The following is a 14,799-nucleotide window of genomic DNA, read 5'->3' on the forward strand; positions in this document are numbered from 1 at the left end:
CAGTGCGTTATTTCAGGTATTTTTGAGGGTTTCTTATTCTGTATTTGAGTGCCAGACACACCCTGGGGAGCATTGTAACAACTAGACGACTCCACTGCTTAAACATGAGAACAGAAATGGGTTTGATCCAAGATCAGTATCGGGTTCCAATATGACATAATTCACAGATCGGATATTGGCCTGACTTCAGTGAACCACGTACCCGATCCCGACTCCACAGCAGGGCTCCACCATTTTTTATAGTCCTATGAAAAATTATAACTAGTAGTGCGACTATACCCCCATCTTTTTTAATCATGCCGTATATCGCTTTCACTTCTTGTAAAGAGGTGTGTGAGAGCAGTCAGCCAATTATGTGTGTCTCTCTCTCTCTCTCTCTCTCTCTCTCTCTCTCTCTCTCTCTCTCTCTCTCTCTCTCTCTCTCTCCAGTGTGTGCCCTCTCCTCGCTTGAGCCTGTGAAAGGCTGCTAATGAACTCGATTACAATTTCGGGATTATGGGGGGGGAACAAAAAACTAAAAGAAAATACATGACCAACATGTCCTCAGTGGAGCTACGGCCTGCTTGCTAACGTTACTATTCCAGAGTTAGGAGGGTCTGCACAGCCTTCTGTGTGTTTGTATGTGTATATATATATGTGTGTTTGTACAGTATGTGTGTATATGTGTGTTTGTATGTGTATATACGTGTGTTTGTACAGTATGTGTGTATATGTGTGCTTGTATGTGTATATATGTGTGTTTGTACAGTATGTTTGTATGTGTGTATATGTGTGTTTGTACAGTATGTGTGTATATGTGTGTTTGTATGTGTATATATGTGCTTTTTTCTTTACCTACTACTTTTTCTGTGATTTTTCTCCCCATCCCAATTTCCTCTCGTGCCAATTCTCCCTGTCCTGTCCTGATCGTTGCTCACATGTGCCCCCCACTGGCCGGCCGTAGGGAGGGTAGAAGCCTTGCATCACATGTCCCCTCCGATACAGTACATGTGGAGGCAGCCAGTCACATCTTTTCACCTGCCAGCGCGGACTCTCATTTGGCGAGGAGTAACGTGTGGGAGGCTCACACTACCCCCGCCATCTCCTGTCCTTGCTGTGCAGGCGCCCTGACCGACCTGTAGGAGTCGCTGTTTACAACGTCCAGATTACCACCCATCGACTTCCACCCGCTGACTCTGCCAATTGAGCCAGTATGACGGCCGGCCCAAGCCGGATTCGAGACCGGTGTCTTTTGCGTTGGTGACGAGCGCAATGTCCGCTCCGCCAGTGTATATAATTATGTGCTTATGTTTTTATGTGTATATGTGTGTTTGTATGTGTGTGTGTACTGTATATCTGCTTGTATGTGTGTATATGTGCTTATACAGTATGTGTGTTTGTATGTGTGTATATGTGTGTATGTGTGTGTTTGTATGCGTGTCTATGTGTGCTTGTATTGTTTCTCCCAGTAATGTAACTGTCTGTGGGTGAGCGTGTGTCTCCTCTCACTGTCTCGCCACGCCGTGCTTTAAATCAAGAGAAATATACCAGTTCTTAAATGTCTTGGCTGCAGTCCTTTAATCATACACCCACTGCATGGAGCGAACTTGGCTAATCATAAAGCGTTGTTTAATACATAATTTAGGTCATAAAGTCTTTGAAAAACCTTTGACATCCTTACAACCTCAGCCCCATTGCCCCATGCTGAGCGCCATTCATCCGTACTATACTTCACTTCTCGCACAGATGTGTTGGGATTTATACTCTGAACACACACTGACACGCACGCATGTAACCTTAAAGATGATAATAATAATTATATATAATTTCCTTTTTAATAATATAAATGATTAAATAGTTATTATTCAAGAAAAAATAGCTCTAGTATCGGAATCGGCAGATATATTCAGATTCAAATTATCTGTTGTCCATATTATTTGTAACGTATAATATAACTGATGAGCCATACGCTGTTTTCTCATATTCTTAATATTCAGATCTAATCTTATTGCCTATATTTATGTCTTTCTTCTATTACCCTGCCCGTACCTGTACCCCCTCCTTCATGCTGCTATGACGCCCGAATTTCCCCCAAGGGGATCCATAAAGGAATATCTTATCTTCTATCCAAATTCAGGTATTGGTATCGGAACTGAAGAAAGTAGATCGGTGCCTCTCTACTTGAGAACAAACTGTGTTTCTTCTGGCTTCAGGAGTTAGTTTACAGGGCCTGTACAGACTGAAGCGTGGTCCCCTCTGCTTTACAGGGCCTGTACACACTGAGGCCCCTCGCTGCTTTACAGGGCCTGTACAGACTGAAGCGTGGCCCCCTCTGCTTTACAGGGCCTGTACAGACTGAAGCGTGGCCCCCTCTGCTTTACAGGGCCTGTACAGACTGAAGCGTGGCCCCCTCTGCTTTACAGGGCCTGTACACACTGAGGCCCCTCGCTGCTTTACAGGGCCTGTACACACTGAAGCGTGGCCCCCTCTGCTTTACAGGGCCTGTACAGACTGAAGCGTGGCCCCCTCTGCTTTACAGGGCCTGTACACACTGAAGCGTGGCCCCCTCTGCTTTACAGGGCCTGTACACACTGAAGCGTGGCCCCCTCTGCTTTACAGGGCCTGTACAGACTGAAGCGTGGCCCCCTCTGCTTTACAGGGCCTGTACACACTGAGGCCCCTCGCTGCTTTACAGGGCCTGTACAGACTGAAGCGTGGCCCCCTCTGCTTTACAGGGCCTGTACACACTGAGGCCCCTCGCTGCTTTACAGGGCCTGTACAGACTGAAGCGTGGCCCCCTCTGCTTTACAGGGCCTGTACACACTGAGGCCCCTCGCTGCTTTACAGGGCCTGTACAGACTGAAGCGTGGCCCCCTCTGCTTTACAGGGCCTGTACACACTGAAGCGTGGCCCCCTCTGCTTTACAGGGCCTGTACACACTGAAGCGTGGCCCCCTCTGCTTTACAGGGCCTGTACACACTGAAGCGTGGCCCCCTCTGCTTTACAGGGCCTGTACACACTGAAGCGTGGCCCCCTCTGCTTTACAGGGCCTGTACACACTGAAGCGTGGCCCCCCTCTGCTTTACAGGGCCTGTACAGACTGAAGCGTGGCCCCCTCTGCTTTACAGGGCCTGTACACACTGAAGCGTGGCCCCCTCTGCTTTACAGGGCCTGTACACACTGAAGCGTGGCCCCCTCTGCTTTACAGGGCCTGTACAGACTGAAGCGTGGCCCCCTCTGCTTTACAGGGCCTGTACAGACTGAAGCGTGGCCCCCTCTGCTTTACAGGGCCTGTACACACTGAAGCGTGGCCCCCTCTGCTTTACAGGGCCTGTACACACTGAAGCGTGGCCCCCTCTGCTTTACAGGGCCTGTACACACTGAAGCGTGGCCCCCCTCTGCTTTACAGGGCCTGTACAGACTGAAGCGTGGCCCCCTCTGCTTTACAGGGCCTGTACACACTGAAGCGTGGCCCCCTCTGCTTTACAGGGCCTGTACACACTGAAGCGTGGCCCCCTCTGCTTTACAGGGCCTGTACACACTGAAGCGTGGCCCCCTCTGCTTTACAGGGCCTGTACACACTGAAGCGTGGCCCCCCTCTGCTTTACAGGGCCTGTACAGACTGAAGCGTGGCCCCCTCTGCTTTACAGGGCCTGTACACACTGAAGCGTGGCCCCCTCTGCTTTACAGGGCCTGTACACACTGAAGCGTGGCCCCCTCTGCTTTACAGGGCCTGTACAGACTGAAGCGTGGCCCCCTCTGCTTTACAGGGCCTGTACACACTGAGGCCCCTCGCTGCTTTACAGGGCCTGTACAGACTGAAGCGTGGCCCCCTCTGCTTTACAGGGCCTGTACACACTGAGGCCCCTCGCTGCTTTACAGGGCCTGTACAGACTGAAGCGTGGCCCCCTCTGCTTTACAGGGCCTGTACACACTGAGGCCCCTCGCTGCTTTACAGGGCCTGTACAGACTGAAGCGTGGCCCCCTCTGCTTTACAGGGCCTGTACACACTGAAGCGTGGCCCCCTCTGCTTTACAGGGCCTGTACACACTGAAGCGTGGCCCCCTCTGCTTTACAGGGCCTGTACACACTGAAGCGTGGCCCCCTCTGCTTTACAGGGCCTGTACCCACTGAAGCGTGGCCCCCCTCTGCTTTACAGGGCCTGTACAGACTGAAGCGTGGCCCCCTCTGCTTTACAGGGCCTGTACACACTGAAGCGTGGCCCCCTCTGCTTTACAGGGCCTGTACACACTGAAGCGTGGCCCCCTCTGCTTTACAGGGCCTGTACAGACTGAAGCGTGGCCCCCTCTGCTTTACAGGGCCTGTACAGACTGAAGCGTGGCCCCCTCTGCTTTACAGGGCCTGTACACACTGAAGCGTGGCCCCCTCTGCTTTACAGGGCCTGTACACACTGAAGCGTGGCCCCCTCTGCTTTACAGGGCCTGTACACACTGAAGCGTGGCCCCCCTCTGCTTTACAGGGCCTGTACAGACTGAAGCGTGGCCCCCTCTGCTTTACAGGGCCTGTACACACTGAAGCGTGGCCCCCTCTGCTTTACAGGGCCTGTACACACTGAAGCGTGGCCCCCTCTGCTTTACAGGGCCTGTACAGACTGAAGCGTGGCCCCCTCTGCTTTACAGGGCCTGTACAGACTGAAGCGTGGCCCCCCTCTGCTTTACAGGGCCTGTACACACTGAAGCGTGGCCCCTCGCTGCTTCACAGGGCCTGTACACACTGAAGCGTGGCCCCCTCTGCTTTACAGGGCCTGTACAGACTGAAGCGTGGCCCCCTCTGCTTTACAGGGCCTGTACACACTGAAGCGTGGCCCCCTCTGCTTCACAGGGCCTGTACAGACTGAAGCGTGGCCCCCTCTGCTTCACAGGGCCTGTACAGACTGAAGCGTAGCCCTCGCTGCTTTACAGGGCCTGTACAGACTGAAGCGTGGCCCTCGCTGCTTTACAGGGCCTGTACAGACTGAAGCATGGCCCCCTCTGCTTTACAGGGCCTGTACAGACTGAAGCGTGGCCCCCTCTGCTTTACAGGGCCTGTACAGACTGAAGCGTGGCCCCCTCTGCTTTACAGGGCCTGTACAGACTGAAGCGTGGCCCCCTCTGCTTTACAGGGCCTGTACACACTGAAGCGTGGCCCCCTCTGCTTTACAGGGCCTGTACACACTGAGGCCCCTCGCTGCTTTACAGGGCCTGTACAGACTGAAGCGTGGCCCCCTCTGCTTTACAGGGCCTGTACAGACTGAGGCCCCCCGGCTGCTTTACATGCGTTTTTGTGGCCGACTAGCCAGAGCTGCAGGTTTCCTGTGTGAAGAACAGCATGGAGGACTGCGCTGGTAAACGACTCTAACTAGAGGAGGAAACAGGGTCTAGAATCCTGATCTCGCCACGTCTTCCAGAGATGAAACGGCTCCCAGTGGGCGAGGCAGAGGCTGAAAACAGACTCTTATTAGATAGACACTCCATAGCCAGATAGTGTGGGCTTTAGATTAGGTGTGTGTGTGTGTGTGTATTGGTATTCCTGGGCTGTTGTCAGCTGGAGGTGCTCACTGCCGCTGAGATGCCGTGAGAGTGGATCATTATCTTGGCATCTCAGGCATCTGAGTGCCTTTTGATCTCTGGCCGACGCACTTAACGCACATGCTGTACTCGACACATCGGCACATAACTCGCCTGATCTCTGCCAACGACGAGAGGGCCTACCTGGAAGAGGTCAAGGTCCTGGCGGGATGGTGCCAGGAAAACAGCCTCTCCCTGAACGTCAGCAAAACAAAGGAGATGATTGTGGACTTCAGGAGGTCGGGGGTCAAGGACTACAGCCCCCTCAGCATCGACGGGGCACCGGTTGAGAGAGTCAACAGCTTTAAGTACCTCGGAGCCTACATATCCGAGGACTTGACATGGACCACACACATTAACAGTGTTGTGAAGAAGGCACGACAACGCCTCTACTTCCTCAGGCGCCTAAGGAAGTTCCAAGTCAGCCAGAAGATCCTTAAGAACTTCTACTCATGTACAATAGAGAGCATCTTGACCGGCAACATCACCTCCTGGTTTGGGAATAGCACTGCACAAGACCAAAGCAGACTACAAAGAGTGACACGTTCAGCCGAACGCACAATTGGAGGGGGGCTCCCCACCCTCCAGAACATTTACTACAAGCGTTGCAAGGGCAAGGCTAAGAGAATCATTAAAGACTCCAGTCACCCGAACAACTGCCTCTTTGAACTGCTGCGGTCAGGCAAGCGATACAGGAGTCTCAAGGCGAGCACAGAAAGACTCAGAAGAAGCTTCTATCCCCAGGCCATCAGGCTGCTAAACGAACAATGAATGAACACTACACAACCACAACCACCAAACGCACATAGCACACACATCCACACGCACACACTCACTTTAAACAAACACACTGTAGCACCCACTCCACACACTTATAGCACACACCCACTTTAAACAAACACACTGTAGCACCCACTCCCCACACTTTATATTTATGGATGAAGGATTGCACTACAACTCGTACACCTTACTGTAAATTGTACCTAAAATTGTACCTCATCCCATTTCTGCTTTGCACTAGATAGTACTGTACATTAGTACACTGCATAGTATTGTGTATTGTATATTATATGGTAACTCAGAACATTGTACATATGTCTATACCGAACACTGTGACCTAATTTTCTTCTTCTAAATTCATGCTATATTATGTTATTATGTTATTTGATACTATCTTGTCTAGCACAGTCTCTGGAGCGTAACAGTAAGAAGCATTTTGTATGAAAGTATTCTGTACTTCTGTATGACAACTATTAAAGAACTTGAACTTGAACTTGAACTTGAACTCTCACTAGTTACGCTGCTGGCCAGTATGACTTACTACCATAGTGTCTTTACACCTGTCTCACTGTACATATTAATACTACAACTCTGTACATACATCAGATTAGCACTATACTCAGTAGTACTAATTTATATATTTTATACCCAATTGAATCACCTGTACATTGTATATAAATTACTATTGCACTTTACTGTCACACGGTTGGATGCCAAACTTCTTTCCGTTGTAATACATTTTAATCTAATCTAATCTATGTGTCAGGATACATTTATTTTATCCAACACAAACTGATATACAAAACAAAATGTAACATTATAAATCAGTATAATTGCTGAATGTATTCTCTCTGTTTTCCAGAACTTACCGTTGGCTTCCTGATTTATGGTTGGCTCGTGAGGAAATGCATTCTGGGTAGCGGGGGCTGGGAAGGTAGAGGACGGAGGGAACACTGAGGTGGGAGAGGTGACGCACGCACTGGAGTCACCTGTGGGGAAACACACACACACACACACACACACACACACACACACACACACACACACACACACACGGAACAAACACATCATTTGTGATAAGCTCTGACCAGTTTGGCTGCAGATTGACCTTTTGATTACAGTGCCACCACCTGACCAATTGGGGTAATATTTTTTGTTTAAATTATTTAACCTTTATTTAACCTGGCAGGCCAATTAAGAACACATTCTTATTTACAATGAGGAGAGGACACCAGTTTCCTCTCTGTGTGCGTTCAGTCGAAAGCTATCTGGGCGCACGTTAGCCTAGCTTAGCACAATGAATGGAAGTGGACATGGCCGGTTAGCCTAACATGCAGCCAGCTAGCTTTCTACTGAACGCCCAGAGAGGAAACTGGTATCTATCTTCTTGTCTCTCTCTCTGGACGGTAAGCACATTTTATCAAAATGTTGACGTGTTCCTTTAAGTCGTCATGCCTTCACTTCCCCTCAACTTTTCATCCCTTCTTTTCCCCTCAATTCTTCATCCCTTCACTTCCCCTCAACTCTTCATCCCTTCACTTCCCCTCAACTCTTCATCCCTTCACTCCCCTCAACTCTTCATCCCTTCACTTCCCCTCAACTCTTCATCCCTTCACTCCCCTCAACTCTTCATCCCTTCACTTCCCCTCAATTCTTCATCCCTTCACTTCCCCTAAACTCATCCCTTCACTTCCCCTCAACTCTTCATCCCTTCACTTCCCCTCAACTCCTCATCACTTCACCTCCCCTCAACTCATCACCCCTTCATTTCCCCTCAACTCATCATCCCTTCACTTCCCTCAACTCTTTATCCCTTATTTTCCCCTTAATTCCTCGTCCCTTCTTTTCCCCTTAATTCTTCATCCCTTCACTTCCCCTCAACTCTTCATCCCTTCACTTCCCCTCAACTCCTCATCCCTTCACTTCCCCTCAACTCCTCATCCCTTCACCTCCCCTCAACTCATCACCCCTTCACTTCCCCTCAACTCATCACCCCTTCACTTCCCCTCAACTCATCACCCCTTCACTTCCCCTCAACTCATCACCCCTTCACTTCCCCTCAACTCATCATCCCTTCACTTCCCCTAAACCATAGGTGTCAAACTCATGGCCCGCGGGCCAAATGTGGCCCGCCACGTCATTTGATGTGGCCCCCCAAGAGCCCTGGTAAAAAAAAAAAACGTTTTTTTTTAGTTTTTTTTTAAACATTCATCTTAAAAAATAGCGCCGTTAAAATAATTGTGGGTTAATGCGTTAATAAAGCTTTAACTTTGACAGCCTTAGTTATTACACATTCTTAAATATTTATTTTTTGGCGTTTTATCGCTTTATTTCTACTGGGCAGTCCAGTAGGGAGAGACAGATGAGGAATGGGAGACAGAGTGGGGGGAAGACATTCGGCAAATAACGACGGGTTCGGGAGTCGAACCCGGGTCGGCCGTGTCGCGGCTGAGCGCGCTATGTGGTTCGCCACTGGGGCGCCCCTATTACACATTCTTACACATACATGTATGTTGAACATCTGAGGTATTGATGAAGTAACAAAGGAAAAAAGCCAAAAGCACTTACTCCTCAGACATTCTTTGACAATTTTACAGCCCAAAATACAAAAAAGATCCAGGCGGAATAGGTAACAAAGGGTTGAAGAAATATTGTCTGAACTGTCAGATGCAAACTGGCTGTGTGACATAACCGAGCATCTCGCTCAATTGAATAAGAAGCTGTAGGGACGCAAACAAGTCCCACCCAAAACTTGACCAATATAGTTGTGAACTGAGACAACCCTTATTTTGTTATTTTTGAGTACAGTTACAGTTGTGTGTTCATGCAGACACAAAATAGCAATTTCATTACGAATTGAAAATGGGGGACCCTGATGTAAACAAGTCGAAAGTCTTTCTCTGGTCTGCATCCCCTTAACAATTGTGTGTATTGAGCTGTACTGTACTGTACCCATTCTGCAATCTGTTAATTAAAGTTAATTAAACTATCTTCCATTAGTTGGATGTATGGCCTCTGCAAGGTTGTGTGTCCCACGTGTTCTTTGCAGCTCACAGTTGTTAGTTCTGCCCCTCTTGACTGTGACAAAAAGGTTTTGAACAAACTTAATGTCATAGCTTGTATTTGATGATATTCTTCTTTGTTATTTACTTGAATGGTTTGATCATTGATTGATGGAGTAATATGGGGTTCTGATAAACTAAAATTATTTGTTAAAATAACATAAGCTAACATATTTTTACATCTATGCAAATGCATATGCAATATGTATAACTTGAATAAGTAATAAATACAGAAACAACATGTTTAACAATATGTAAATGAGTAGCTACATTTATTTTACATTACATTAACATTTATACGGCCTTTGGCCCTTTGAGGGCAACCATAATGCTGATGTGGCCCTCTGTGAAAATGAGTTTGACACCCCTGCCCTAAACTCATCACCCCTTCACTTCCCCTCAACTCATCACCCCTTCACTTCCCCTCAACTCATCATCCCTTCACTTCCCCTCAACTCCTCATCCCTTCACTTCCCCTCAACTCCTCATCCCTTCACTTCCCCTCAACTCTTCATCCCTTCACTTCCCCTCAACTCTTCATCCCTTCACTTCCCCTCAACTCCTCATCCCTTCACTTCCCCTTAATTCTTCATCCCGTATTTTCCCATTAAATCTTCATCCCTTCACTTCCCCTCAACTCTTTATCCCTTATTTCCCCCTTAATTCCTCATCCCTTCACTTCCCCTCAATTCTTTATCCCTTATTTTCCCCTTAATTCCTCATCCCTTCACTTCCCCTCAATTCCTCATCCCTTCACTTCCCCTCAACTCCTCATCCATTCATTCACTTCTTCAACTCTCTTCATCCCTTCACTTGGTCAAATACATGGTAAATGGTGTATTTAAATTTATATAACAGCTTTTATCCAAAGTGCTTTACAATTATTGTTCCTCACATTCACCCATTCACTCACACATTCCCTCACCGACGGCGGAGGCGACCATGCAAGGTGTCAACCTGCTCATCAGGAGCAGTTAGGGGTTAAGTGTCTTAACTCAAGGACAGTAAAGGTCAAGACATTAAAGACATTAAACTCTACTACATACCAGCAGGCATTACAGCTCTCTTATTATGGACAATGGGTTTTGTCTATTTTCTTGCTGTGAGATATATTGGTTTGAACTGAGGGAGGAGAACGATCAGTTTACAGTAGAATCTGGAGCGCGCTGCACCCACCAAAGATGTTTGAAATAAACAGTTGAAATTAGATTTAGATCAGTGTCTTCAGAATAAAAACTTAACAAACATGTTCCACAGACTGAAGGAAAAAGATAAGATAGAAACTTTTAAAGGGGCATTTTGCCTATTTTTTACCCGAAGCCTACCATTCTGCTGCGAGAAGGACATGTTGTAACGTGTTCTGTGTCTCGAGAGCTCTGATCCCCCTCTCCACCTCCAACCCCCCCCCCCCCCCCCTCCTGAGAAACTCCACCACATGACGTTCCTCTAGTGAACTGCAGGCACGGTTTTCTCAACTCGCTCTCACTCATAGTATAAATTCATATTATATTCAGACTCAAATGTCTTATTGCCTATATTTAACGTATACATAAAGACCCTCATCTGCACCTTTGTTTCCACTGTTTATTCTTTCTCATATTCTTATATTCAGATCTTATTTTAGGCAGATTCTATAGCCTATATTTATGTCTTTCTACTATTACCCTGCCCGTACCTGTACCCCCCCCCCATGCTGCTATGATGCCCGAATTTCCCCAAGGGGGTCAATAAAGGAACATCTCTTATCTTATCTTATCAATTCAATTAAATTTCCTCAAGCCGGGCCGACTATTTGAGGAATGTGTGTCTGCAGTTCCCCGCGGGTCGGCTCTGCGCTCTCGGGACGACGCGGAGCACGTCTGGTGGGTCTTTTTCTTTTACGTCCCGTTTGTCACGCGTCCGGATTCCCGGGTTAATGATCGGTGAAACGCCCCTTTAAAGTAAAAGTACACCACAGAACACACAGAACATGTATAGTCGGGTCTGTGAGAGTAAACAGGCCCGGCGGGGGGGCGGTTCTGTGAGAACGGGGACCTCAGCGAGTGAAATGTGTGCGCGTCTCACCTCCCGAGGTGCTGTTGAAAGGGTTACTGGGGGAGAGGGCGGCGGGCTGCTGAGAGGCCGAGCTGGTGCTGAATGGGTTGGGGAAATCTGAGATACACAGAGAGGGGGTGGGGGGGGGGGGGGGTCGGCAGACAGGCAGAGGACTCACGGTGAGTGAATAGGATACATTCCTGGCTTTATAAAAACAACAGTGGCACAAAGACTATATGGTGCCAAGTCACCCACTACCACGCATGCTAATTAGGCGTCTCTCGGACGGTTTGTTATTAGATTAGATTAGATTAAAATGTGTTGTCATCATCATACAGCACAAGTACAGTACAACCAAAAGAAGTTTGGCATCATCCAACCAGAGTGCAAATGTAACGGTAAAGTGCAATAGTAATATACAATGTACAGGTGATTAAGCTGGGTATAAAATATATAAATTAGTACTACTGAGTATGGTGCTAATCAGATGTACGTACAGAGTTGTAGTATTAATATGTTTTGGGATTGATATCAGCCAATTAAAGGGGAACTATTTTACTATTTCTTTCACTATTTGGGCACTTTTACACAATTCCTGTGAGTCTATGGAACACCTCTGTAATATATATATTTTTTTTATTCATTGTTTTGTATTTCTAATCAAGTCCTCAAAAACAGCATTTTTCTACCTCAAGATCTCGAGCCGTTTTGAGCCTGGGCAGCAGAACTGTGTGCAGCTCATCTTGTACCTCAACATTAACATGCAGCGGTGTCTTTCTGACATCACAAATCATCACATTTTCAAATGACTCAGTTCAGTGAGGGTGAATATTGTGAGAGGAGAATTGGAAGAATGCGCCAATATGAGAATTTTGAGACATAGATCATATTAATATAAGTTCACATAGTTAGGAAACAATGCTAAACACTCAAAAAGGCCATTTATAAGATAGTTCCCCTTTAAGGGGAAGGGATGATTATGTGGCCTTGGTGTCAGAGACCTGATTGGGAATTTCCTGGGTTCTTTAATGACCGACATGCTATCATACAGAGATATATGGGTTATATGCAGGTGTATAAGTAGGTATATAGAAGGATTATATGCAGGTATATTCAGACAGATATGAATATACTGTGTATATATATATATATATATGTGGTAAATATAAATGTATATATACGGTATATACAGCACTATCATACAGAGTTATATGGGTCAAATCATGTTATGTGTTATGTTATGAATCAAATCTATATGAAGCAGGGTAGTAGAATCAGAGTTGCCGGATGTATAATAATGATCGTATTTGCCCTCTGTACGATCAATAACGTCAAAAGTCCCATAATGTATGATAATTCGATCATAAGCCTCGTCTTGACAAACCCGCTCCATTTCAAGCCAATCAGAATCAGCCAATCAAATAGTCTCCTCCGACCGCAAATCACATTGCGCGTGGGTGGGCTTTGTTTTGACAGGCTGACTCACTCGTTCATCATCACGACAAGCATTGGCTGCTCGTCTGAAGAGAGTTTGTACGAGAGAGAGAGAGAGAGAGAGAGAGAGAGAGAGACAGCTGAACAGGAAGGTGAGGACAGGGGAGAGCAGAAGATAATAACGATCATTTCCCAGAAAAAGCGATAACTTTAAGCCTCTGGGACGATAATTTCCCATCACCCATCTGGCAACACTGAGTGGAATGGACTGACAAGATTCATCCTAATAACCTACTTGCAAACGTTTGGGAGCTGGAGACGCTGTCGACGCCAGGAGAGCTGAGGGAGGGAAAGTAAGGGGGGGGGGGGGGGGGGGGGGGTCGAACAAGCGTTATTAATGTGATCATTAAAGGGGCAATGCACCCAAGACACAAATAGCTCTCGTCTTTTTCCATTCCATCCATTAACATACTGTAAGGTATGGTGTTTTTTTGGTTAAAATAAGTGTTAGCTCTACATTCCAACAGCCATCACTGATATAATAATAATTATTGTTATTATAATTATTATTATAATAAACTTCATTTGTACAGTATAGCACCTTTCATACAAGAATTGCAGCCCAAAGTGCTTCACAGCAGTGATGTCATGGGCATAAAATTAGCATAAAATTGGCATAATTATAGACTGGCATAAAATGAGAAGAGAATTTATTAGAATAGATTTGGGACTGGGAGACCCATGTTACTGACCAGACACTCTATCAGTGATGACTGTTTACTGCAGAGTGGAGGGACTGGGAGACCCATGTTACTGACCAGACACTATATCAGTGATGACTGTTTACTGCAGAGTGGAGGGACTGGGAGACCCATGTTACTGACCAGACACTCTATATCAGTGATGGCTGTTTACTGCAGAGTGGAGGGACGGGGAGACCCATGTTACTGACCAGACACTCTATATCAGTGATGGCTGTTTACTGCAGAGCGGAGGGACTGAGAGACCCATGTTACTGACCAGACACTCTATATCAGTGATGACTGTTTACTGCAGAGTGGAGGGACTGGGAGACCCGTGTTACTGACCAGACACTCTATATCAGTGATGGCTGTTTACTGCAGAGCGGAGGGACTGAGAGACCCATGTTACTGACCAGACACTCTGTATCAGTGATGGCTGTTTACTGCAGAGTGGAGGGACTGGGAGACCCATGTTACTGACCAGACACTCTGTATCAGTGATGGCTGTTTATTGCAGAGTGGAGGGACTGGGAGACCCATGTTACTGACCAGACACTCTATATCAGTGATGGCTGTTTACTGCAGAGTGGAGGGACTGGGAGACCCATGTTACTGACCAGACACTCCGTATCAGTGATGGCTGTCGGAATGTAGAGCTATTATTTTAACATGTAGACCACTTATTCTAACAAACAAAAGAAATACCACTTCCAGCACCTTTAAACGATCACTTGACGTGACTGAATCGGACTCATTTTACCTGGCAGGAGGCGTGGAGCTGGACGAGAGCCTGTTGCCGAAGAGGGTGCTGTACTGCGGGGGGCCACCGGGGGGCGCTGAAAACAAAGATTCGACACAGGATTGTCACAATACAACCACAGGGCACTGACCAAGCTATTAGCTTAAAAGTGTGCTCTTAAACCGTACAGACTTTGGGGGGGGGGGTATTATTATGCGTGTAAATCATCCAGGTACAAAAAGGCTTTCGAATTAAGTAGAGTACAATGCGTTCTCTTGTGTGCCGATATCCATCAAAGTAACCTGTGGCAGGAAATCGATAGTCTCTACTATCATAACAAGGAAGACAGCAACGAAGGGGACAAAGCCAACAGTTGTAACATCAGCCCCGGAAACCCCCTGATCTCCTACGTTCGGGGAGCTACCTCGCTTCTTACGCCGTGTAAAACAGCAGGTTTTTCT

The 14,799-nt window shown here is 47.0% G+C and overlaps 1 protein-coding gene across 1 annotated transcript in view; it reads right to left on the reverse strand.

Annotated features, from left to right (window-relative positions):
* agfg2 (ArfGAP with FG repeats 2) overlaps window positions 1-14,799 on the reverse strand; it is a 106,873-nt gene that overhangs the window by 60,198 nt on the left and 31,876 nt on the right. The window contains exons 3-6 of the mRNA XM_084312124.1: window positions 14,360-14,435; window positions 13,152-13,195; window positions 11,453-11,539; window positions 7,196-7,315 (exon numbers count right to left, since the gene is read on the reverse strand). Coding sequence (XP_084168250.1) covers window positions 7,196-7,315; window positions 11,453-11,539; window positions 13,152-13,195; window positions 14,360-14,435 — 327 coding nt within the window. The remainder of the gene's footprint in view (window positions 1-7,195; window positions 7,316-11,452; window positions 11,540-13,151; window positions 13,196-14,359; window positions 14,436-14,799) is intronic.

The sequence above is a fragment of the Notolepis coatsorum genome (genome assembly GCF_963971535.1).
Source record: "Notolepis coatsorum genome assembly, chromosome: 4".
Classification (NCBI taxonomy): Eukaryota; Metazoa; Chordata; class Actinopteri; order Aulopiformes; family Paralepididae; genus Notolepis; species Notolepis coatsorum.